At 66.5% G+C, this 24956-nt stretch overlaps 3 protein-coding genes across 11 annotated transcripts; 1 reads left to right on the top strand and 2 right to left on the bottom strand.

Annotated features, from left to right (window-relative positions):
* Positions 1-23: 23 nt before the first annotated feature.
* On the bottom strand, positions 24-3407 carry LOC134055628 (zinc finger translocation-associated protein-like). Its single transcript, XM_062512034.1, has 5 exons — positions 2936-3407; positions 2396-2539; positions 1331-1804; positions 539-781; positions 24-330 (listed from the first exon to the last, which is right to left on the bottom strand). The coding sequence occupies exons 1-5, from the start codon at positions 3405-3407 to the stop codon at positions 233-235; spliced, it is 1431 nt and encodes a 476-aa protein (XP_062368018.1). The 3' UTR covers positions 24-232.
* Positions 3408-3419: 12 nt separating this feature from the next.
* Positions 3420-15236, top strand: MARK2 (microtubule affinity regulating kinase 2). Of its 9 annotated transcripts, none has more exons than XM_062512062.1 (18): positions 3420-3710; positions 7632-7805; positions 8644-8697; positions 8799-8847; positions 8960-9025; positions 9128-9198; positions 9335-9391; positions 9676-9912; positions 10255-10374; positions 10560-10659; positions 10743-10855; positions 11284-11410; positions 12343-12569; positions 12817-12914; positions 13129-13398; positions 13944-13970; positions 14243-14287; positions 14835-15236. In XM_062512062.1, the coding sequence occupies exons 1-18, from the start codon at positions 3654-3656 to the stop codon at positions 15187-15189; spliced, it is 2247 nt and encodes a 748-aa protein (XP_062368046.1). In that variant the 5' UTR covers positions 3420-3653; the 3' UTR covers positions 15190-15236. The 9 variants fall into 9 exon arrangements, with proteins under 9 accessions (XP_062368046.1, XP_062368047.1, XP_062368048.1 ...); XM_062512066.1 differs by lacking the exon at positions 3420-3710 and adding an exon at positions 5747-6384; XM_062512063.1 differs by lacking the exon at positions 13944-13970.
* A 1232-nt stretch (positions 15237-16468) lies between these two features.
* On the bottom strand, positions 16469-20553 carry RCOR2 (REST corepressor 2). The gene is made up of 12 exons (XM_062512033.1): positions 20436-20553; positions 19935-19991; positions 19771-19851; positions 19457-19509; positions 19215-19376; positions 18501-18625; positions 18354-18423; positions 17699-17881; positions 17538-17615; positions 17359-17416; positions 17093-17277; positions 16469-16699 (listed from the first exon to the last, which is right to left on the bottom strand). The coding sequence occupies exons 1-12, from the start codon at positions 20551-20553 to the stop codon at positions 16469-16471; spliced, it is 1401 nt and encodes a 466-aa protein (XP_062368017.1).
* Between the last annotated feature and the right edge of the window lie 4403 nt (positions 20554-24956).

Here is a 24956-nt window from a genome sequence, read left to right as displayed (position 1 = left end):
CCCCGGGGGTCTCTGGGGGGCTTTATTGAGGGGTCGTGTAATGGGGAGGGGTGTAAAAAAAACAGCGGGGGGACAAACAGACATAAATAAGGTGACACTGGGGTGGGACATCCGGGGGTGGTGGCACCACCGAGGGTGACACAGGGGGGTGTGGGGTGTGGCTGTGGTGGTGGGGGGTCACTGGTGTCCCCACTGCCCTCGTGGGATGTCCCCTGTCCCCATCCCCAGGGGCTCAGGCCGGGGGGGCCCCTGTGCCCCTCACCCCTCCTGCAGCTTCTTCCTCCTCTTCCTCCTCTTCCTCCTCTTCGGCGGGACCGGGGGCTGACAGGGCTGGGGGGGGGGGTTGGGGGAACAGCGCTGTCACCTCCTGTCACCTCCCTGCCCTGGCACCGCTCAAGGACGGGCTTGGCCCCCACCTCAGTGTCCCCAAACCCTCCAGGGTCCCCATGTTCCCCCCACAGTGTCCCCATACCCCCCTGTCCCCCGTCACCAGGGGCGTCCCTGCAGGTGACGTTTCGTCCCCCCCGTGCCCTCTCACCGGGGCTGTCCCCGCCGTGTCCCCGCTGTCCCCGCAGGCTGTCGGGGTGCGCTGCCAGCGCGTGCTGCCGGATGTCCCCGAGGTGCAGCGAGGGCAGGGGACAGGAGCACAGCAGGCAGCGCAGCCGGTGGCCCCCGGCCTCCAGGTCCAGCAGCAGCTCGGCCCGCAGCCAGCCCCGCAGAGAGTCCCCGACGGTGGCCCCTGGGGACACCTTGGTGGCCCTCGGGGATGGGGGACGGGGCCCTGTGGGGAGGGGACAGCGCGGTCAGCGAGGGGGGGAGGGGACGGTTGGGGACAGAGGGGCTGGGGGGGCACGGGGGTGTTGGGATGTGCTGGGGACACTCTGGGGACACGGCAGGGAACGCTGGGGACACTCTGGGGCTGCCACTGCAGGCATGGGAGGAGCCACAGGGAGGGGCGGGGCTCAGGGCCTGGGTGTGGTCTGGGTGGGGCCCATCTTAAAGTGTCAGTGTCCCTTTAAAGGGGGGGCGTGTCTTAGGGAAGGGGCGTGGCCCGGAGCAGCGTCTTGGCATTTAAAGGGGCATCAGCGACAGCTTAGAGGGGCGGGGCTTGACTAGAAAGGGGTGTGGTTACAGCCAAAGAGGGTGTGGTCAATGCAGAACTGCACTGAGGGCGGGGCCTGAAGTAAAATGGGTGTGACTCCATTAAAGGGGCGTGACCGCATTTAAAGGGACAGTGCTGGTCCTAAAGGGGCGTGGCCACATTTAAAGGGACAGCACTCCTTTTAAAGGAGCCACGCCCCATTTTGCCTACTCCCAGCCCAGCCCGTACCTGTCCCGCAGGTGCCGCCGGGGAGTCCCTCGGGGCGGGGGGCATTTCCCAGTCCCAGGTGTGCGTCCCAGGAGCGCAGCACCAGCTGCTTCTCGCGGGGTCCCCAGGCTCCGGAGTAGGGGTGTTTCTGGCGGATGTGGCGCTTGATGGTGCTGAGCTTGAGCGTGGCCAGGGCGCTGCCGCACACCAGGCAGCGCATCCCGTGCCGCGCCGCGTTGAACTCCATCAGGTACTCGGAGCGCCAGCGCTCGTGGTAATACCGGCGGTGATCCCGGCCCGGCACCCGGCTCCGGCCCGGCCGCGACGCCCGCCGCTCCCGGGGCCGCTCCCGGGGCCGCTCCCGGGGCCGCTCCCGGGGCCGCTCCCGGGGCTGCTCCTGGGGAGGGTCCTGGAGCGTCTGGGGCTGCTCCTGGGATTTCTCCTGGAGCTTCTCCTGGCACTCCAAGCTCCGGTGCGGCCCCCGCGGGGAAGGGGCTGCAGGGGAGGATGGGGAGGGGGTCAAGGTATTGGGGGACGTTCAGGTATTTGGGGTGGGGTCTAAGGTGTGGAAGGGACACTCAGGATTAGGAGGAAGACTTGGGGGAGGGTCTTAAAGGGACAGCACACTTCAAGGGGCAGGGTCGTTAAATGAGGAGGGGCTGGGAAAGGGAGGATCGGGGACATCTGGAAGGGACAGGGACACCTGCGAGGGACAGGGGTATCCTAAATTCCTGTCGGCATCTTAAAGGGACGGGGATCCTTTAATGCGATAGAGACGCCTTAAAGGGGCAGGGACATCCTAAATCCCCAAATTCCTGGGGTCATTTTAAAAGAACTGGGATAATTTTAATGGATGGAGGCATCTTAAAGGGACAGGGGCACCCTAAATTGAATCAGAGCATCTTAAAGGGACAGCAACCCCCTAAAGGGCCGGCGGCCTCCCAGCCGGTGACAGGGCACGGCAAAGGGCTGGGGATCCCCCCGGGGGTCGGGGGGCTTCTTAAAGGGCCAGTTCCCATTGTGTGCCAAGGCGGGGAATCCCACCGCACCCCTCGTTCCCCCCCCCCTCGCCGTCTCGGTGCTCACCTGGGCTGGCCGGGGCCGGGAGCGGGCGGGGGGCGGGGGGGGGTCCCGGGGGCTCCATGGCGGGGCCCAGGGCGGCGGCGGCGGCGGCGGCGGCGGGCGGGGGCAGACCGGGGTGGGGACGCTGCCGTGGGGCCCCTGGGGCTCCTTTAAGGGCTCCTGGGTAAATTTAAAGGGGCCGCACGCCTTTCCCATTTCCCCCCCCCCAATAGCCCGCCCCTCCCCGCTACGGGGAGGGGGCGACGAGGCCCCGGCAGATGTGAGCCCACCCCGGTCCCCAGAAAAGCCGTAGCGAAAATTTTAATGGGGGATCCCCCTAGAGGGGCGGGAAGGGGGAACCCCTGAATGCTCCCCTCCCCCATGCCCCCCCTCCATCCTCGCCCCCATCCCGCAGCACCGCCCGGGGGTGCCCGGAGCGATGGGGCATCCATGGAACCCCCTCCCCCATCCCGGCCCGGCCACGCCCCTTTGGTCCAAAGGGGGCGTGGTGGGGCGAGGGCACGCCCCCTATGCCTGCCCCCTCCCAGTGCTCCCAGTACAAACTGGGAGCTCCCTTTTCCCCAAATTCGGGGAGAACCCGGCGTCCAGCAAAGCCCCACAAAATCTGGCTGCGCTGAGGTGTCGGGGAGAGCCCCCCAGATTCGGGGAGGGTCCTGTGTTCCTCCGTCCCCCGCCCCATCCTGGGGTCCCCATCAGGGCTGGGGAGGGGGATTCGGCTCCGCTCGGGTGTTTCCGTAATGGGCGGAAGCGCCCGATTGCTGCCAAGTGGTGTTCGGGTATTTCCGCATCCACTCGGGGTCGCGGCGGCGCGGGAGGCGCTCGGTTCTTCCCTCGGCGCTCGACGGAAAGTACCGAAGGAAGCTTCGGGTAACTCCGTCGCGGAGACGGAAACCCTCGAAGCCTGTGACGACCTCGAGCCGAAGCTGTCCGGGAAGAGCCGAAGCGGCGCGGGGAGGCGTGTCGGGTGTTTCCGGCGCGGCGGCGGAAATGGCCGAGCGCCGGCGGCGGCCGCCATGTTGGGAGCCGCGGGGCGCTGAGGCGGCGGCGGCGGCGGCGTGAGGCGGCGGCGGCGGCGGCCGGGCCGGGCCGGGCGGACCCCGCCCGCTCCCCCTGCTCCTCTCCCGGCCCCCCCCAATGCCGCTGGCCTGGCCCCCCCCCCGCCCCCTGAGCTCCCCCGCTTCCCCTTCCCCCTCCCCGCACACCGCCTGCCGCGGCTTCCCCCTATCGCGATAGTCGCCGGCGGCGCGGGGGGGGGGCCGCCATGTCGAGCAGCGGTCGCAGCCCTTTGCCGACCGTCAACGAGAGGGACGCGGAACAGGTGAGGGAGGGAGGGAGGGAGGGACGGGGATCGGGTGTGGATGGAGGGGGAGCCGGCTCCGGCGTGAAGGAAGAGCGGCGGCAGGGGAGGAAAAGGGGAATTTTGTGAGGGGAAAAGGGGGATCTGAGGGAGGGAAAAGGGGTTTAAGGGCATCATGAGCCGGTTTGTGAAGGGAAAAAGGGGAGTGCAGGGTCGGTTTGGGAGGGGAAAGAGTGGAAAAGGGGCTCTGAGGGGCTCTTTGACTGATTTGTGAGGGGAAAGGAGCGATCCGAGAGGGTAAAAAGGAGGATTGTGAGGGTTTTGGTCCCGTCCATGCGGAAAAAATCCAGGGGATTGAGTGGGTCTGAGGCATTAATGTGAAGGGAAAGGGGAGTCTGGGGTCGGTCTGTGAGAGAAAAAGCAGTCTTAGAGGGGCCTGAGTCATTTTGTGAGGAAAAAATATGTGTTTTGAGGGGGACCTGGGCTGCTTTTTGAGGGGGAAAAGGGGGATCCGAGAGAGAAAGGGGGACTGGGAGAGTCTGGGGTTGTTGTGTGAAGGGGACTGAGGCGGCCCTGGCCCATTTTGTGACGGGAAAAGGCGGTCCTGGGAGGGGTGAAAAGGGTCTGGGGTCTGTTTGTGGGGGGAGTGAGGCCTGAAAGGGGTTTGAGAAATTTTACGAGGTAAAAAAGAGCGTTTGAAGGGAGCCTGGGTTGATTTTTGAGGGAAAAAGGGGGGTCTGAGAGGGAAAATGAGGGAGCTTAAGGGGGTCCTGGGGCATTTTTGGGGGAGGAAATGGGGATGCTGGGGCATTTTACGTGGAGAAAAGAGTGGATCTGGGGGGATCTGGATCCCTCTGAAGGTCCTGAAGGGGTCTGGGATTGTTTTGTGAGGGAAGAGGAGACTTTGAGGGGCTTGGGGCCCCTCTGTGAGCTGGAAAAGGGGGGTCTGAGGGGATCCCCGATTCCTCTCCTCCACCCCCATGAAGGACCCTGGGATCTCCCACAGCTCAGACCCTCCTGTGGGGTGGGGGGTCCTGAGCCCTGGCCCCCCCTCAGGGCTGGATTTAATGTAGGGAAAGTGCTCGGGGCTTCTCTTGGGATGAGCCTCTCCCCAGATCTGGGGGGAGGGGGTCAAGCCTTGCACCCCAAAGGGAGAGGGGCAAGCAGGAGGGTGCCAGGCCCCCCCACTGAACCACCAGGCTCTGGGATCCGCTGTGGGGGGCAGGTTTGGGGTGTCATTGTCCCCCCCGTCCCCCCCCCAGCTCGCTGGCTGCACGATCGGGGTGTGGGGGCGTCAGCCCAGCCCCTTCCCCACCCCCTTCGCTGCTGCGGCCCCCCCAGTCGGGGGAAGGGGGGGCTGTGGGGGCGGCGGCAGCGCTGCCTCGGGCTCAGCGCCCTCCCAGGGTTTTGGGGGGGCTCTGAGGGGTGAACCCCCCAAACCACAGCGGTTCTGAGCGCTGGGAGCCGGGACCACCCGCCCCCAGGGTGGGGGATGGGGGGCTCACCCCCCCCTTGTGTGTTTGAGGGTGTGAGGGGGTTGAGGCCCAAACCCCTTTGGGGGCAGCTGGGAGGGGGGGTTTCCCATTTTTGGGGGTGGATTTGGGGGGCTCTTGGGGTCTCTGCCCCAGCTTCTGTTGCTGGTGGGAGACCCCACTGCTGGCTCAGCCCTTTTGGGGAGCACCTGGGGGGCTCCTCAGCCCCCCCCACCTGCGTCACAGCCCCATTTGGGGTGATATTTTGGGGGGCTTCTCTCCTTGAGTGCCCGAGGGGCCCCCCAAGCGCTGAGGGGTGACCGCGGCCAGGCGTGTGGGGGCACAGGTGGCCTTGTGTCGGTGTCCCCGAGCCCGAGGACAAGGCGATGCCACCTGTTCTGTGACCCTGGCTGGGGCATCGGCCTCCCCTCCTCATTTTGGGTGCTTTTCCTCTCTCTTATCTGCTGTTATGTAACGCCACAGCAAAATTATTCCTGGCTGGGAAGATTTGGGGAGGGGGCGGCAGCGCTGGGGGGGGGGGGGGGGCTGTGCATCTCCCCCATCCCCAGCAGCCAAAATCGGGGGGGTCTTTCCCTGCCCCCCCTTTCAGCCCCAACTCCTCCCTCACATGAAACCCGATCTGGTGGGGTTGGAGATTTAAAAAAAAAAAAAAAATCCTCAAAATACCTAAATTTGGCTGACATTTGAGTGGCACCGCACGAACCAGCGCTGCCGCCCCGGCTGCCACCGCTGTGCCATGCCTGGGGGTCCTGGTGCCACCCACCCTGGTGACACCGGTGCTGCTCCCGTTGCCCCCAGTTAGCACCAGTTTGATGTGGGCAGCCGCTGGTGGCGTCGACACCTCCGGGCACCGGGATCCTTGTACCTGTCTGGTGACATCACCCCGTACCTGGTGACATCACACCTTGCCCCGTGACGTCACCGCAGCCCCAGCGCCATCGCAGCTGCCACAGTTCCAACGGCCATTCCAATAGCGATTCCCAACCTTTTGGCTCTTCGGGTCCCTCCCGTCCCGCTTCCCCCGCTGCCGATTTCCCTTTTCCCGTCCCGTTCTCCCATCCCCGGCGCTCCAGGTGTTCCCCGGCCCCACCCCGCGCTGTCCCGCTGCGGCCTCAGCCCCAACCGGTCGAGCCGGTCCCCGCTCGCTCCTTCCCTCCCTGCCGCCGGCACCGCCCCGCTCCCGGCGCTTCGGGGTGCCCAGGGTGAGTCCCCTCACGGGCGGGATGGGGAAACTGAGGCACGAGGGGTGACCGAGCACCACGGGGGGACACCGGGGCCTTCCCACCGCCCGGTGCCGGTGCCGCTCTCCCTGTGTCACCCGTGCCGGGCGGTGCCTCCTTTACCATATTTGCCTTAATTTTGGTCGCTCGGGCCTCGCCGAGAAGAGGAAATGCCCGGAGCGCCGCCCGCGTGCCGCCACCGAAACCTCAGGGGAGTTCGGGGGGTTCCGGTGCCGGTACCGCCATGGAACCCCCGGGGGGTTTGGGGGGTTCCGCTGCCGGTGCCGCCCCAGAGCCCGGCCGAATCCCGGCAGCGCGGCCAGATGGCTCCGCACGCTGCCGCCCCGTTGCCACGGCAGTTTTTTGGCAGAAACCCCCGATTTCCTTCACTTTTCCCACAGCACCGCGCTGGGTTTTGGGGGAGGGGGAAGCTCCAGTCTCCCCCCCCCCCCCCCCCCCCCCCCCCACCTTCCCAGGCCCCAAAACACGGAGTTCTCCCCCCAAATCTGGGGGTTCGGTTGCGCCATCGCCGGCACCTCCCCCAAGGCTTCCGCCAGCGGTTTCCTTCCCACGGGGGGGAGGGGGACACTCCGAGATGTGTCCCCATAAAAACAAACCCGGCGGGGTTTTTGGGGGCCCCAGATCCCCCCGGGTACAGGGGCCTGGCTCGGCTCCCCGCCCGCTCACGCGCTCCCGTTATCTCCGGTGTCACCGGAGCGGTGACAGCCCCGGGGGGTGACACCGCTCAGCACCGGCGCCTCGCTGCCCGTAAGGAACACCCCAAAGTGTCCCCAAGGCCCGGGTGACCTTCGCGGGGGGAGTGGAAAAGAGGGGCTTTGTGCTGATGTTCTTGGGGAGGGACCCCGCTTATGGCTGTGGTGCGAACTCCGTCCAGGTGCTTGGGTTTGGGGTGGAACCGTGGTATCTGGAGGCTGAATTGTTCAGAGAGGAGCGGGGACGCGGTGGCCGTGGCCGTGTCCCCTCCCGGGGAGGGGGTGACCGGCGCTGGCCCCTTCCCACCCCCTCGGCCCAGCCCGAAACCGCCGCGCTTGCGTCAGGTATCGGGGGCGGCTCCCGGCCGGGCCGGGCGCGGCTCCGGCTCTCCGGACTTTGCTCCCGGTTCCTCCAGGAGCCCGCCGGGATCCCCGGGACGCCGCGGGGACGCCGCGGGGATACCGCGGCCGGCCCGCGCTGAGCGTCCCCTCGCTGTCCCCTCGCTGTCCCCGCAGCCAGGAGCCGTGGAGGGCAAGGGCGGTGGCAAGGCCAGCATGCTGCGGGGCCGCAACGCCGGCACGGCCGCCGAGGAGCAGCCACACATCGGCAACTACCGGCTCCTCAAAACCATCGGCAAGGGCAACTTCGCCAAGGTCAAGCTGGCCCGGCACGTCCTGACCGGCAAGGAGGTGAGTGGCACTGTCCTGCCTTGGGGATGGCGCTGGGGGGGGCTGGGCCGTGGGGACGCCGTGGGGACGGGATGGGGCAGTGGTGACACCGTGGTGGCATCAACACCATGGCACGGGGACAGGCTGTGTCCCGAGGGTGACACCACAGTGTGGGGACAGCCCTTGTTCTCTAAGTGCCACCATTGTGTGGGGACAGCTTCGTATCCTGGTCCTTGCCTTGGGAGTGCCACCATGGCCCAGGGATGGGCTTCCTGTCCCCAGCAGCGAGTGCCACCACGGTGTGGGGACAGGTCCTGTGGGTGTCACCTCAGGGACAGGCCTGTTGTCCTGTGGGTGCCACCGTGGTGTGGGGACAGCTCTGGCTTCTGGTCCCTGCCCTGGGAGTGCCACCTGGCACAGCGATGAGTTTCCTGGTCCTCAGCTGTGAACTGTCACCGTGGCGTGGGGACGCTTCTGGGTCCTAATCCGTGCCCTGGGAGTGCCACCACGGCACAGGGATGGCCCCAAGCTCTCGGTGCTCATCCCACGAGTGTCACCAAGGTGCAGGGACAGGCTCCCGGTCATTGTCCCGCAAATGCCACCGCAGCGTGGGAACTGCTTCCTGGTACTTTGCCCTGCGAGTGCCACCATGGGACAGGGACAGGTTCCGGGTCCTCCTGTCACCAGTGTCACCGTGGTGTGGGGACAGTGCTGGGGATGGTGCTGTCCCCTTCCCTGTCACTCTGGGAGTGTCACCAAGGTGTGGGGACAGCCCTGTCCCCCTGGCCCTCCCCTCAGGAGTGCCGCTATATTTTGGGGACAGCTCTGGCACCCTCTGACCCCACTCTCCCCCTCGCAGGTAGCCGTGAAAATCATTGACAAGACACAGCTCAACTCCTCCAGCCTGCAGAAGGTGAGGGCTGTCCCTGGGGGGGTGGGGGCAGCTGATTTTGGGGTGACAAATTTGGGATTGTTCCCTCTGACACGCCCCAAAATCCCCCCTGTCCCTCACAGCTCTTCCGGGAAGTGCGAATAATGAAGGTCCTGAACCACCCCAACATAGGTGAGACCCCCCCAAACCCCCTCAGCTGCACCTCTCACCCTTTCCCGGCGGTGTCCCCCACCTTTGGGGGGGTCCCAGGGGTGTCCCCCAACCCCCCTGACCCCCCTTGCAGTGAAGCTCTTCGAGGTGATCGAGACGGAGAAGACGCTTTACCTCGTCATGGAGTATGCCAGCGGGGGTGAGTGGGGGTTTGGGGGGGCCCCGGGGGGTTTGGGGGGTTAACAGAGATTGGGGGGGGGGGGGCCTTGGGCTGCCTCTCACCCCTCCCCGTGCCCCCCAGGTGAGGTGTTCGATTACCTGGTGGCCCACGGGCGCATGAAGGAGAAGGAGGCCCGGGCGAAGTTCCGACAGGTCTGGGGGGTGCTGCTGTTTGACTCCTCCCACAAAGGGGTTGGGGTCCCCCCCAGCACGTCCCCAAGGGGGCTGGGGGTGTCCCTGTGCCCCCCCAGCTGGGCTGGGCTCCCCCTGACACCCCCCTGTCCTGCAGATAGTGTCGGCCGTGCAGTACTGCCACCAGAAGTTCATTGTGCACAGGGACCTCAAGGTGAGAACCCCCCACCTGGGACCCCCAGAATTCCACCCTGACACCCCTGGGACCCCCAGGACAGAACTTCCAATATCCATGAGCCTCCTGAGTGGGTGCCAGGACCCTCCAGTACAGCCCCTGGACAGCCCTGGCACCCCCAGAGAGATGTCAGGACCCCCCCCCAGACCCACCCCTGGGCAACCCTTCCCCCCTCCCAAGACAGCCCCAGCTGCACCCCCGTGCCCCCCAAAGCCCCCAGACCCCAGTAACCCCCCCGGGGGTGCTCTCCCTGCCCGGGCCAGGCTGAGAACCTGCTGCTGGACGCCGACATGAACATCAAAATCGCCGATTTTGGGTTCAGCAACGAGTTCACGTTTGGGAACAAGCTGGACACGTTCTGTGGCTCCCCCCCCTACGCCGCCCCCGAGCTCTTCCAGGGCAAGAAGTACGACGGGCCCGAGGTGGACGTGTGGAGCCTGGGGGTCATCCTGTACACGCTGGTCAGCGGCTCGCTGCCCTTCGACGGGCAGAACCTCAAGGTGTGCCCACGGCCGGGGGTCCCTCGGGTGGTTTGGGAGTCCTCAAGGGTGGTTTTGGGGTCTCTGGGGTGGTTTGGGGATCCCCACAGGTGGTTTGGGGCTACAGTGGGTGGTTTTGGGGTCCCACTGGTGGTTTTAGGGTGCTCATTGGTGGGGTTGGGGTGGTTTGGTGGCCCAGCAAATGTTTTGGGGTTCTGTGGGTGGTTTTAGGGTGCTCACAAGTGATTCTCGAGGTGTTTTGGGTGGTTTTGGAGTCCCGTGGGTGGAGTGGGATCCCGTGGGCGGTTTTGGGGATCTCTCAGGCAGTTTTGGGGTGCCCATGTGTGGTTTTGGGGTCCCCAGGAGCTGCGGGAGCGGGTGCTGCGGGGGAAGTACCGGATCCCCTTTTACATGTCCACGGATTGTGAGAACCTCCTCAAGAAATTCCTCATCCTCAACCCCACCAAGAGGGGCACCCTGGAGGTGAGGGGACACCCCAGCATCGTCCTGGGAACCCCTGAGACCCGCCCCCCCCCCCCCCCCCCCCCCAGAGCACCCCAAGATTTTTTGGGGACCCTCCCAGTTGCCCCTGGCATCCCCCCGTGCCCCCTGGGCTCTTTTGCCGCCCAGAGGTGACCCCGACCCCCTGAACCCCCTTTGTGCCCCAGCAAATCATGAAGGACCGCTGGATGAACGTGGGCCACGAGGACGACGAGCTCAAACCCTACATGGAGCCCGTGCCTGACTACAAGGACCCTCGCAGGACAGGTGGGACCCCCAGGTGACCCCTGGGGACACTGGGACCCCCCCAGTGTCCCTGTGCCCCCTCCTGAGGGCCGTGCCCCCCCCAGAGCTGATGGTGTCCATGGGCTACACGCGGGAGGAGATCCAGGAGTCACTGGTGGGGCAGAAATACAACGAGGTGATGGCCACGTACCTGCTGCTGGACCACAAGAGCTCCGAGGTGGGGACGCTGCGGGGACGCTGGGGGATGGCAGGGACACCGGGGACACTGTTGGGGACAGGGGGACCGTGGGGAGGTGAGGGGAGGGAGTGTGGAGGGGATGAGGGGACAGCGAGAGCACGAGGACAAGTGGGGACACGGGGACACCGCGGTTCTGGGAGGGTCCTTGGGGTGAAGAGGGGACACGGGGACACTGAGGTGACACGGGGACACGAGGAGCACGGAGAGGGTGAGGGGACGTGGGGACAAGGAGGGACACGAGCAGGGACGTGGGGACACTGACAGGATGGACAGGGGACACTCCTCCCCGCCGTGCCCTGCCCCCACGCCAGCGTGTCCCCGCGCTGTCCTGTCCTGTCCTGTCCTGTCCCTGCCCGGGGGGTGTCCCCCTGTCCCCCCCATGTCCTCACGTGTCCCCCTGACCCCAGCTGGAGGAGAACCTGTCCCTGAAGCCTCGGGTGGCCCCGGAGGTGGCCAACAGCTCGGGCCCCTCCCCAGCTCACAAGGTGCAGCGCAGCGTGTCGGCCAATCCCAAACGGCGTGTCAGCGACCAGGGTGAGACTGGGGATACTGGGAGCACTGGGACCCCAAACTGGGGAAACTGGGAGTGCTGGGGATACTGGGGGGTCAGCGACCATGGTGAGACTGGGGATACTGGGAGCACTGGGACCCCAAACTGGGGAAACTGGGAGTGCTGGGGATACTGGGGGGTCAGCGACCATGGTGAGACTGGGGATACTGGGAGCACTGGGACCCCAAACTGGGGATACTGGGAGTGCTGGGGATACTGGGGGGTCAGCGACCATGGTGAGACTGGGGATACTGGGAGCACTGGGACCCCAAACTGGGGATACTGGGAGTGCTGGGGATACTGGGGGGTCAGCGACCATGGTGAGACTGGGGATACTGGGAGCACTGGGACCCCAAACTGGGGATACTGGGAGTGCTGGGGATACTGGGGGTGTCAGTGACCAGGGTGAGACTGGGATACTGGGAGCACTGGGACCCCAAACTGGGGATACTGGGAGTGCTGGGGATACTGGGGGGTCAGCGACCAGGGTGAGACTGGGATACTGGGAGCACTGGGACCCCAAACTGGGGATACTGCGGGGGGGGGGGTGGTCAGCGACCAGGGTGAGACTGGGAGCAGTGGAACCCCCAGACTGGGGCTACTGGGAACACTGGGGATACTGGGGGGGTCAGTGACCAGGGTGAGACACACCCCAGACTGGGGATACTGGGAGCACTGGGGTGTGACAGCCCAAACTGGGACACTGGGGCTGTGGCTGGGAGGATCCCTCAGGAGTGGGGTGTCCTGGGTGCTGGGGGGGGTTCATGGGGACAGGAAGGGGGAGCTGGGTCCCCTCAGGGGACAGGAATGGGACCGGGGGTCCCTGTGGGGTGCCCAGAGCCCTGTGGGGAGGGGGTGGAGGGGAGGGGTCCCCGTGGGTCCCCCCCAGCCCTGACACCCCCCCTCCCACCCCCAGCCGGGCTCTCCATCCCCACCTCGGCCTCGTACTCCAAGAAAACGCAGGCGGCCAACGCGGAGAACAAGAGAGGAGGAGGAGGAGGAGGAGGAGGAGGAGGAGGAGGAGGAGGAGGAGGAGCAGGGGAGGACGAGGGCGGGGGGCGCCGGGCTGGCAGCACTGCCAAGGTGCCCCCGAGCCCCCTGCCCGGCCTGGAACGCTCCAAGGGCACCCCCTCCCCCTCCACGGTCAGTGCAGGGCAGGGGAGGGGGGCACTGGAACCCCTGGGGCTGGGGGAAGGGTCCTGAGGTCCCAAACCCCTGGAACCCCCTGGATTTGGGGTCAGTGTCTTCTGGGGGTGGGAATGGGAGTACCCGAGGTGGGATTGGCGTCACTGGGGGTGGTGTTGGTGTTCCCCAAATCCCGTGCCTGCTGTCTGGGGGGTTGGGGGACCCCTGTGTCCCCCCCAGCAGCCCCTGTCGTGTCCCCCCACAGAACAGCGTCCTGTCCACGGGCACCACGCGCAGCCGGAACTCGCCGCTGCTGGACCGGGCCAGCCTGGGCCAGAGCTCCCTGCAGAACGGCAAGGACAGGTGGGGACCCCGCCCCAGAATCCCCCCTGGGCCCTGGGAACCGGCACAGCTCCTCGTGGAGGGGGGTCCTGGGGGGCTGGGATGGAGGTCAGGGGTGGGTGACCCCCCCGTTCCTGCATTCACCGGGTGCTGGGGAGCGCCCCAGCTTCCCACAGGGGGCTCCGGGGCGTCCCCCACCCCCGTGTCCCCCCCTAACCCCGGTGTCCCCCCGCAGCGGGGCTCCCCCCCGGGTGCCAGCGGCGTCCCCCTCTGCCCACAACGTGAGCCAGGGCCCAGGGGAGCGGCCGAGCTTCCCCCGGGGGGTCTCGAGCCGCAGCACCTTCCACGCCGGGCAGCTCCGCGCCCCCCGGGACCCCCGGGACCCCCTGCCCTACGCGCTGCCCCCGGGGCTGCCCCCGCCCGCCTCGCCCTCGGGCGCCAGCCAGGGCCGGCACGGCCCCTCCGCCAGCCTCTTCAGCAAGTTCACCTCCAAGTTCGTGCGCAGGTGAGGCTCACCTGGGCACACCTGGGCTGAGCCCGGGCTGCTTCCTGCACCTCCCCGCTCCTGTGTCCCCTCCTGGATGTGTCCCCCCGGTGTGTTCTGGGCTGTCACTGTCCCTCGGCGTCCCCTCGCTGTGTCCTTTGGCTGTGTTCCCTCTGTGTGTCCTGGGCTGTCCCCTCTCTCTGTCCCCTCTGAGGGCCCCTGGGTGTCCCCTTGTCCCCAGACCCCTCCTGTGTTTCTCTGTCCCCTCAGGGTGTCCCCCTGGTGTTCTCAAGGCTCCTCTGTCCTCCTCCCTCTGTGTCCCCTCAGGGACCCCCATGTCCCCTCCAGTTCCCCCCTGACTTCTCACTGATCCTCTTGGGCCCCCCCATGTCCCCTCCTGTCCCTCTGTCCCCACAGAGCCGGGGAGGGGGGGTGGGGGCGCTGCATCTCCCCGGACCCCACCCCCTCTCTCTGGGGGGGGTCTCTGGGGGGGTCGGGGGAGGGGGGTGGCTCTGTCCCGGCCCCTCCCCCCCCAACGTCCCCTTCTCTTCTGTTTGTCTTTGTAGAAATCTGTCTTTCAGGTTTGCCAGAAGGTAGGGCCGCGCCGGACGCTGGGTCCCCCCGCATGGCACCCCCTGACCCCCCCCAGGCCCCCCGGACCCCTCCCCAGTGCCGCACAGCCCCGCATGGCCCCCCCCGGCCCCGCTCGTCCGTCTGTCCTTGTCCCTCCCCCCCCGTGTGTCTGTGTGTCCCCCACCCCCCCCCCGGTGCTGTCTGTGCCCCCCGGGTCCCCTCTGGGGGGGGGGGAGGGGCTCATCCCCCCCCAGCCCCCCCTGACTGATCTCGGCCCCTTTTGTCTCCCGAGGAGCCCCCACGAGCCCGAGAGCAAGGAGCGGGTGGAGACCCTCAGGTGAGTCGGGGACACCCCTGGGACACCCCTGGGGTTCCCACAGCACCAGGGCCGCCCCTTTGTCCCCAGGGCTCTGCAGGACACGAGGTGACATCCCTGTCACCCGCCCCAGCTGTTCCCTGATGGCCCAGCCCCATCCCCCCTCCCTGGTGCCACCAATCCCCCCCTTGGTGGCCCCATGGTGCCCCCCAGGCCCGCGGTGGGCCCCGAGAAGGAGCCCAAGGACCCCCAGGAACCCCCTAACCCCCTCTGTGCCCCCCCAGACCCGCGGTGGGCCCCGAGAAGGAGCCCAAGGACCCCCAGGACCCCCCTAACCCCCTCTGTGCCCCCCCAGACCCGCGGTGGGCCCCGAGAAGGAGCCCAAGGACCCCCAGGACCCCCCTAACCCCCTCTGTGCCCCCCCAGACCCGCGGTGGGCCCCGAGAAGGAGCCCAAGGACCCCCAGGAACCCCCTAACCCCCTCTGTGCCCCCCCAGACCCGCGGTGGGCCCCGAGAAGGAGCCCAAGGACCCCCAGGACCCCCCTAACCCCCTCTGTGCCCCCCCAGACCCGCGGTGGGCCCCGAGAAGGAGCCCCGCGACGCCGCCGGCCGCGACGCCAAGCCGCGCTCGCTGCGCTTCACGTGGAGCATGAAGACCACGAGCTCTCTGGAGCCCGGGGAGATGCTGCGCGAGATCCGCAAGGTGCTGGACGCCAACAGCTGCCGCTGCGAGCCCCAGGAGCGCTTCGTGCTGCTCTGCGCCCACGGCGCGCCCGGCCACGACTCCTTCGTGCAGTGGGAGATGGAGGTGTGCAAACTGCCCCGGCTCTCGCTCAACGGCGTCCGCTTCAAGCGCATCGCCGGCACCTCCATGGCCTTCAAGAACATCGCCTCCAAGGTGGCCAACGAGCTCAAGCTCTGAGCCACGGCCGCCCGGGAGCTCCGGCTCTGGGGACGCGGACACGGTGACTCGGGAGCGGCTCCGGCCCCGAGCCGCGGACACGGTGGGGACGCCCACGGGGGACACGGGAGCGCCAGGATGGACCTCGGGCGTCTCGGGGGCTCCTGGATGGATTTGAGATGGCCGGGATGGACCCCGAGCACACTCCAGGCCTCTGTGGGGACCCCCTGGATGGACCTGGGGGGGTCCAGGATGGATCTGGGGGCACCCGTGGCTGGACCCAGGACCTCGGGGGGGTCACCTGGGTGGATCTGGGACTTTTCTGTGTGGAGCGGGGACACCTGGGGACCTCCGGGGGGGTCACCTGGACCTTGTGTGGGGTCCAGGGCTCCATGGGGACACCCTGGATGAAGCGGGGGCTCACCTGGACACACCTGGGGCCATTGTGTGGAGTCCAGGGTCCTGCGAGCATGTGGGGACAAGGGCCGGGGTTTCACAGGGACCCTGGGACCTGCTGGGGACATCCTGGGGGCGTCTTCTGGGAGGGGAAGGAGGCCCCGCGGGAGGACAGGGACACGTCCTGGGTGGCCCGAAGCCCTTCCGAGGAGTCCTGGGCCTCAGGATGTCGAGACACCGTGGACGGCCCAGGAACCTCCGGGGTGGCCCTTGGGGACATCCTTGGTGGCCCAGGAACAGGTGGGGGTGGCCCAGGGCCACACGGGGACATCCTGGGTGTCCCTGAGCCTTAGGGGGGGACACTCCAGGACTCCCCCCAGGGCCCCTCGGTGACCTTAGGTGGGGGTGGGATGTGTCCCTCCCCCCGTGGGGATCCCGGCGTCCCCCCTCCCCCCACCTTGGGGACAGGGCTGTCCCCTCCCCCCCGCACTCAGGAAGGCCCCGGGGGGGGGTGGGGGAGGGGCAGGGGCACTGCTGCTGCCGGGGTGGGGTGTCCCCTCCCCCCCATTTGTCCTGCTGTAGCCCCGCCCCTGGGGGTGGGGACACTCCGGGGGGAGGGGCCAACCCCAGGTCACGCCCCCGGCCACACCCCTTCGCAGAGGATTTTCCAGGTTCAAATTAAAAACTTTCCAGAAAGATCCGTGGCCTCCGAGTGGTGTCCGAGGGGGAATCGGGGTCCTGCTGCAGAGCACTGGGTCCAGTTCAAACCAGTGGGCCCAGTCCAGCCCCAGTGCTCCCAGTGCCCCCAGCACTCGCAGCCGCTGTACTAAAATACCTTTATTGTAAACGGGGACCCCCCCGCCCCCCCGGCACCTCCCGGGTCCTCCAGCCCAGCAGGGGGCGCTCAGCGGGGTGGGGCGTGGCCGGCGGCCGGGGGGCGTGGCCTGGCGGAAGGGGCGTGACCAGGACGGAGCAGCGGGGGCGGGGCCCGGCCAGGCTGGAGGGGGGGCGGTGGCCGCGGCAGCGCGGGGGGCGGGGCCGGGGGCGGGGCCGGACGCAGCAGTGGGGGTGGGGCCGGTGGGCGTGAGGCTGCACTGGGGGGCGGGGCCGGGCGGGACACACCCATGATCTGCACCTGTGGGGAGAGAGAGAGAGGTGGGGATGGGTGGGGCAGGGGTTGGGTGGGGCCAGGGTGGGGCTGTGGTGGGTGGAGCTGGGATGGGTGGGGCACAGTTTGGGTGGGGCTGGGCAGTTTTGGGGTGTGGGCGAGTCCAGGGCCAGTTTGGGTGTGAGAAGGGGGAGGGGCACAGTGGGCTGGGGCCAGGCTGTGGCGTGGGTGGGGCATGGTCACTGATTGATTGGGGTGTGATTGATTGATTGATTGATTGATTGGGACAGGATCATTGTGTGGGCAGGGATGGGGACTGGCCCTGGTGTGGGTCTGGGACCAGTCCAAGTGCCCAGAGCAGCCCTGGGACCAGCTGCCAGCTCAGACCCGCCCCCATTCCCCAAGCCAGCCCTTCCTCACCTCCTCATCCTCACCAGGCTCGGGGCGCTCCCCCGGGGGCTCCCCCTGGCCCTGGCGCTCCTGCAGGAGCCGCTCGAGGCCGAGGCGGCGCCGGGGGCCCAGCACGAAGCTCCGAACCTGCGCCGCCGTTTTGTTCCCCAGCACGGCCGCCACCGCCGGGAAATCGCGGCCGTAGCGGCGCAGGGCTGGGGACACGGGGACACGGGGCTTAACGAGGTTAATTAACTAACGAGGTTAATTAACTAACGAGGTGGGGGGACACTCACCCTGCACCACCAGCAGCTGCTCGTCTGTCGTCCAGCGGGAGCTGAACTTGCTGCTGCCCTGGGGGGGGGATTGGAGGTGGTTTTGGGGGACGGAGGGACACAGCTGGGTGCTGCTGTGGGGACACCCTGGGGACATTGTGGGGACGTTGTGGGGACGTTGTGGGGACACCAGCACCCACCTCAGGCGGCCGCAGCCCGTCCAGGCCCCCGTCCAGAGCCTGCCTGAGGCCACTGTTGATCTGCTTGATGCGCTGCACCTGCAGGGATTGCGGAGGGGGCACACGGGGGTCACCCCAGGCCCTAAGCCGGGTGGGGGTCCCGGGGGGCACCGGGTGCTCACCTGGCGTTTCAGGGCCACCAGCTGGCAGTCGAGCTGGCGCAGGGCCCGCGCCCCCAGGTCGGGGTTTGCCGTCACCTCGGCCACGTCCTCGCGGCTCAGGCGCATCCCGCGGGGCGGGCGGCGCCGCTGCCGGGCCGGGGGGTGGTGCCGGTACTGCGGCTCCGCCTTGGGGCGCGGCCCCGCCTTGGGGCAGCACGGCTGTCATTAATTCATCAGTTAATTGGTTCCGCTCGTTAATTGGTTGAGTTGGTTACGGCTGGGGAAACCCCCTGAACCGCCCCCCCCACCCAGAGATTGGTACATCCCACCCCAGCCCCTGCTTCCCCGCCCCTCCCATTTTTGGGGTTTTTCCCCAATTTTTGGGATCTTCCCCCCCCCCGCGCCCCCCCCCCCCAAGCTCTTCCTCGCTGTTTTCAGGGGTTACCCCCATTCCCAAAGATTCCCCCAAATTTTGGGGGTCTCACACCACCTTTAGAGTTCCCCCTCTCCTGCATCCCAGTTCCTCCCTCCTTATCTTTAGGGATTCACCTCCCTTTTTGGGGGTCTGGCCCCATACTTAGGGCATTTTTTTCCCATCTCCCCTCTTGTTTCTCTTCACAGCTCACCCCACCCTCGATAACACCCCCCCCTCAGATCCCCCCCTGTGCCCCCAAACCTCTTTTTTGGGGTCCACAGGCTCCACGTCCCCATCGGCGTTGGGTCGCTGCTCGTCGGTCTCGTCGTTGCTGCAGGACCAGAGGTGAGCCGGGAGATTTTGGGGGTTTTTGGGGGGCTCAGGGTGGGATTTCGGGGAGTCCCGTACCTGTCGTCGCGGTCCCGGCGGCCCAGCAGGCGCCGGGCCTGGCGGTCCATGACGCTGGTGCGGGACCGGGTTTTCTTCCAGGAGTAATAATACTTGACCAGGCTGGGAATGAGCTTGTCCGGGAGCTGGGGGGCACACGGGGGGGTTTGGGGGATCAAAGGGGGAGCTTTGGGGTGATTTGGTTTTCAGGATGGGGTGAGAGGGGAAGGGAGGGGAGGGGTCACCCCTATAAATGGGGGGGAGAAAGTGCAGGAAGACCCCTGAGACTGGGGGGGGGGGGGTACACCCACAAAAAAAGGGGGAAAACCCCAAAAAAGGGGGAGCAAGAACCCCTGGAAACAGGAAGGGGGGGAAATGGCAAAGAAACCCTAGAGGTGGGAGGGTCGGGACCCCCAAAATCAGGGGGGACCCCCAGAAATGGGGGGGGAAGTACCACCTGGTGAGCGGGGGGAGGAGAACACAGAGTGGGAGGTACCAGCTCTTATGGGGGAGTAAGGGGGTGGCACCTCCTCATCCCAAGAGGGTCCCGTGACCCCCAGACCCCTAAACCTCCCCGGGGTCCCACAGGAGCAACACCACCTTCAAAAAGCCACAAAAAACCCTCAAAAAAACCCGCTGGGAGTGGCTGAGCTGATGGGGGTGGGGGGAGAGGCTGATCCGTGGTGCCCCCACCCGGGAGGGGGGGTTTTGGGGGCCGGATTTTGGGGGTCTCACCATCTGCTGGATGCGGGCGAAGCTCTTGCCGTGGAAGCTGAAGGCCTGCTCGAACAGAACCTTGTCCTCCACCGTCCACTCGTCCGGGAAGGGCGTGAAGTTGGCCAGGTCGGCCAAGGACTTCTCCACGTCGTGTTTGTGCCACAGCAGCATCCCCAGAGCCTGGCCAGGGGCACGGGGGGGGGGTCACGAGGGAACCTGGGGGTGCCCCGGCAGGGTCTGGGGGTGTGGGGGCTCGGTACCTGCTCGATGTTGTAGCCGTGCTTGTCCTTGGCCATGGCGATGTACCTGTCCACTGGGGGAGAGGGGTCGGGGGTCCGGGGGGGTTTGGGGGGTAAAGGGGGCGCAAGGGGCGTTCGGAGAGGGTAAGGGGGGGATTTGGGGGGGGAAGGGGAGATTCTGGGGGTGAAAAGGAGGGGCTTGGGGGGCATCGAGGGGAGGCTGGGGGGGTCAAAGGGGAGGCTGGGGGGCTAGAGCGGGGCCCGGGGGGGGAGGGGGGCACCACCCCGAACACCCCCTCCCAGGGAGGGACGCCCCGATGCCGTGGGGGGCTCACGTTTGGCGTCGGACACGCAGTGGTTGGGGGCCCACACCAGCATCCCCTTCAGCTCCTTGTTGCTGTAGCGGGCGGGGCTCTCTGGGGGGGGGGCACAGGGGGTCACACGGAGGGAGGGACACCCCCCGACCCGTCCCCCTCACCCCCTCCCCACCCCGCTGTACCTGGTTTGCAGTCGGGAATCACTGCCTGGTAGTCGGCTCCCACCCGGATCATGCTGTCTGTGCGGAGGGAGGGGGGCACGGGGGGGCCGGGCATTACCGGGGGGGTCCGCACCGCCCTCCCCCCCGGTGGCTGCGAGCTGGGGGGGGGGGTGTCCCCGCGGCCGAGCCCCCTCCCCGCCGGCGAACAAAGCTGCGGCCGCGCACACGCGGGCGGCCGGGGACAATGGGGACGGGGCTTTGTTCCCCCCCATGTCCCCGTGTGTCCCCCCCACCCACACGAACCCCACGGGGAGGGGGGGGAGGGGGATGACGTGAGCGCTGTCCTCCTCCCCCCCCCCCCCCAAAATAAACACGTGGGGCCGACGGGGGGTCCCCGACATCGCGTGGGTTTGGGGGAGGGGGGGACGCGCACCGGGGATGTCCTGGGGTCGGGGGGGGGGGGTAGGTGGTAACGCAGGTGCGGGGTTTGTGTTACGTTTTTTTGGGGAGGGGGTCACTCACCGTGGGCGTGCTCGTCCTCGCTGGCCTCGTCCTCGGAGTGGGGGGGCCCCGCGCCGCCCCCCGCCTTGGCCCGGCTGCGGGACAGGATCCCCGAGGGCTTCTCCATCACCGACGGCATCGCCCGGGGGGCGGCGCGGGGAACCCCCCGCACGGCCCCGCGGGGGAGGGGCTCGGCCCGGCACCCCCCGCCAAACTTTAACCCGAGCGCGGGGCTTTTTTTTAGGGGAGGGGGCGTGGGAATTTAGGGAGGTTTAGGGAGGAGGCGCGTCGGACGGTAGGGACCCTCCCCCCCAGGAAAAAAAAAAAAAAATAATAAAAAGGAGGAGCAGCCGGTGAGCGGGGCTGAAGCCCGGCGATTTTTAGGGGAGGGGGTCGCGGCCCGGGGGGGCCGTGCCGGGGGTGCCGAGCCCGCACAAAGCTCCGCCGGCCGCTGCCGCCGCCTCCCGGTGCCGAAGTAGTTCCAGCTCCCGCGGCCTCAGCACGGCCCCCCCGCCCCTCGTACCCCTCCGCGCCGCCTCGGGGGGCTCGGGGGGGCCGGGGCCGAGCGGGGAGCGGGGCTGGGAGCCACGGCCTGGGGGGGAGGCAGGGGAGCAAAGGGAGGGCAGCGGGCGGATAAAGGGGCTGGGGAGGGTCAGGGGGCTGCTGTGGGAGTGGGGCCTGTCCCCGTGTGGGGCTGGGGGAGCCGTGGGGATCCCCACCCTCCATCACACGTCCTGCGGTTTCCCCACAGCCCCCGAGACCCCCACTTCCATCGGGGGGTGCTGCGCTGGGTCCTGTGGGGTGACCCCACTGCGGGAAGGTGTGGGGCTGGATCGGGGCTATGGGGCAGGGCTCTGGGGTAGCCCAGGGACTCTGAGTCAGGGCCGTGGGGCCAAGATATGAGGCAGCACAAGGACCATGGGACCAGGCTGGGGGCTGGGTTATGGGGCAGGATTATGGGGTGGGCTGAGAGCTATGGGGCAAACTGGAGCCTGTCAGTTCATACTGGGGGCTGTGGGGCTGTAGCAGGCTCTGTTGTGCAAGGTTAGGGCCATCCCGGGACCTATGGGGTTGTACCAGGATCTCTTGTGCCGGTTTCGGGCCGTACCGGGATCTCCTGTGACAGTTTCGGGTCGTACCGGGATCTCCGTGACCCCCGGTCCCACAATGGCGGCCCCTCTCCCCTCAGCGCACTGGGCGTGGCCCCACGCGGTCCCGCCCCCTCCGCTCTCAGCCAATCAGCACCGAGCCGCCTTCGCGCCCCGCGCCGCCGCCACGCGCCCGCTCCCCCGCCCATCCCGCTCCCCTTTCGCGCAGGCGCGGCAGCCCTGCCCGCGCCGCCTCCCCTCTCGCCCCGCCCCTTTCCTCTCCGCGCCTGCGCACTGGCAGCCGGCCGCCGGCTCGCGCGCTTCGCGCTCCGCCCCCTCCCGCCCCCCCCCCCCTTATAAATAGCGCGCCCCCCGCGCGCGCCCCCTCAGACCCCCCGCGCCCCCCGCGCCGTGAGGAGCCGCCGCCATTATGGGGGTGAGCGAGGCCGCGCCGAGCCGGGGGGGGGGCTCGGCCTGAGGGGAAAGAGGGCGGGGGTGGGGCCTGCGAGGCGCCGCTGAGCGGATTTGGGGCCGCCTGAACGGGCGGAGGATCGCCGCGAGGGGATACGGGAGTTCTGCCAGGGAATTTAGGGTCGTCTCAGAGGGTGGGGGGGGGGGGTCGCCGCGCGGCCTTACGGAGACTCTGTGAGGGAATTTGGGACCGTCTCAGAGGATGGGAAGGCTCTTTGGGGTGATGCAGGGATTAGATTTGGGACCTTTCCTTGGGTTTGGAGCTCTGTGAGGGAACTGGGAGCTCCTATGCGGAGGTTTGGGACTTCCGGGAGGTTTTGGGGTTGTCTGAGGTCCTTTGGGGCTCCTAGGAGGATGCTTGTGGCTCTGCGAGGGGTCTGGATGCTGGTGTGAGGAAATTTGGGATGTTCAGGGACTATCGGGGCTTCTGTGAGGGTTTCAGAACCTTTCACTAGAATCTGAGGTTCCCACGGTGAATTGTGGGCTCTTCTGCGTGGATTTGAGGCTCCCTGAGTGGGTTTGGGGCCGTTTTGGACAATTTGGGGATCTCGGAGCTGTGTGGAGCTGATGAGGATTGGAGGGTCTCTGAGGGGGGATTTGGGGGTCTCTGAGATGGATTTGGGTCTGTTCTCCCCCGGACACCTCACATGATGTCCCCATCCATCCATGAACCCCAACTTCTGGGAAATTCCCATGTTCTCCCCCCAAAAATCACCCTAAAGTGGAGATTTTTTGGCATCCCCATCCCAGCCAGCAGCAGGTGGTGGCTGCTCCAACCCCCCAAAACACCCAAATTCCCCCCAAGCCCACTGCCAGGTGTGTTTTTGAGGGACACTCACGCTGTCCCCCTCCCCAGCCCACTGCTTTTGCTCTCAAATCTCTGCTTTTGGGTGCGCTTCGTTCCGCTTTGGTGGAGCTGAAGCTCAGGAATCCCTGTCCCACTTGGAGTGGAGTTTTGGAGGGATCCCAGCAGGATCCTTCACGTCGGGTAAAATTCTCCTGATTTTTAGTGCCAGACTCCTCAAACTTGGGGATATCACTCCAAAGTAACAATTCCATGTGGCTGCTCCTTCTCCCACCCTAAGACCCCCAAGATTTTGGGGCAGAACCCTTCAAACCAGATCACCTCAGCATCAACACTCCCACGGCGGTACTAAAAATTTAACGTTGATTTTATCCCCAAAACCCCTTTTCCCCAAAGATTTTTGGGACTACCCCTCTCCTCACCTCCAGCTCCGCGCTGACGACTGGATGGCTGTTAATTATTTGGGGCAGGACTTTTGGGATTGCCGGCGGGCAGAGCTTTGCCGCCGGTGGGAACGGCTGGGATTTGGTGCGAGTTCCCGGGGTTTTGGTGCATTCTTACCCCAGAGGAAGTCGAGCAAAGCCAAGGAGAAGAAGCAGCGGCGGCTGGAGGAGCGCGCGGCCATGGCCGCCGTCTGCGCCAAGGTCGAGGCCGCCAACAAAGTGAGTGTGGCAAACAAAAACGGGGAGAAAAAGCCTGGAATCGGTGAAAACCCCACGACCCCGCTGGCGCTCGGCCGCTCTTTGGTCTCTTCCAGCTCCAAGATCCCCTCGAGGCCTTCCCGGTGTTCAAAAAGTACGACAGGAACGGGTGAGTGCCGGTGCTCAGCGTGTCCCCAGAGGGTCCCCAGGCTTCCTCAGGCCGTTCCCGGTGTCCCCTGACTGTTCCTTGGGTTCCTGAAGCCATTCCCAGTTTCCCCAGAGTGTCCCAAGTCTTCCTCAGGCCGTTCCCGGTGTCCCCAGAGTGTTCCTGGGCTTCCTGAGGCCATTCCTGGTGTCCCTGAGGCTGCTTTGGGTGTCCCCAGAGTCTTCCCAGTGTCCCCAAGGCCACTCTGGGTGTCCCTAGAACGTTCCCGGTGTCGCTGAGGCTGCTTTGGGTGTCCCCAGAGTGTTCCTGGCGTCCCCAGGGCCAGTCCCAGTGTCCCCAAAGCCATTCCTGGTACCTCTTCCACATTCCCAGTGTCCCCCAGGGTTGTTCCCAGTATCCCTGGTGGTGTCACCACCGCGTCCCCCTGTCCTGTCCCACAGCCTGAACGTGTCCATCGAGTGCCGCCGCGTGTCCGGCCTGGAGCCGTCCACCCTGGACTGGGCCTTCGAGCTGACCAAGGCCAACATGCAGACACTGTGAGTGTCCCCTGTCCCCTGTCCCCATCCCCTGTCACACTTTGCTCCCCCCAATCCCAAATCCCAGCAGGTTTTGCTGCCAGGATTTCCCAGGATTCCAAAACTTGGCAGGCAAGGCTTGTGTCCCCCAAAATCACGCTGGGGGGGGAGGGGGTTTTCTTTGCTCCCAGTGTCCTGGGGTTTTTCCCCACAAAATCTGGGCTTTGCTCCAGAAGTTCATGGATTTTCTCACCCCAAATTGGGTGGATTTTTCTACCCCCAAATCACCCAGATTTGAATTTTGTTTTTTTTTTCCTCGTTCAATTTTACTTGTTTCCCGTGATTTGGATTTCCCACTTTCATTCTTGCCATGATTTCCCCCAAATCCCCAGCATTTTTTCCCCCAAATCCTAGGATGTTTTTTACCCCAAAACCGATTTTTTTCCCCAAAATCCACAGGCATTTTTTCACTGACGTTCCCTGGTGTTATTCACACCGAACCCCATTGTGGTTTCAAACCCCATTTTATTCCCCCCAAACCCCATTCCCTTCACCCCCAAACCCCACTGTATCCCCCCCAAACCCCACTGCATCCCCCCAAACCCCACTGTATCCCCCAAACCCCACTGTATCCCCCCCAAACCCCTCTGCATCCCCCCCAAACCCCTCTGCATCCCCCCCAAACCCCTCTGCATCCCCCCAAACCCCACTGCATCCCCCAAACCCCTCTGCATCCCCCCCAAACCCCTCTGCATCCCCCCCAAACCCCTCTGCATCCCCCCAAACCCCACTGTATCCCCCCCAAACCCCACTGTATCCCCCCCAAACCCCTCTGCATCCCCCCCAAACCCCACTG

This window comes from Cinclus cinclus, chromosome 33, assembly GCF_963662255.1.
Source record: "Cinclus cinclus chromosome 33, bCinCin1.1, whole genome shotgun sequence".
NCBI lineage: Eukaryota > Metazoa > Chordata > Aves > Passeriformes > Cinclidae > Cinclus > Cinclus cinclus.
Note: the sequence above shows the minus strand (reverse complement) of the source record. Positions and strands in the feature narration are given on the sequence as shown.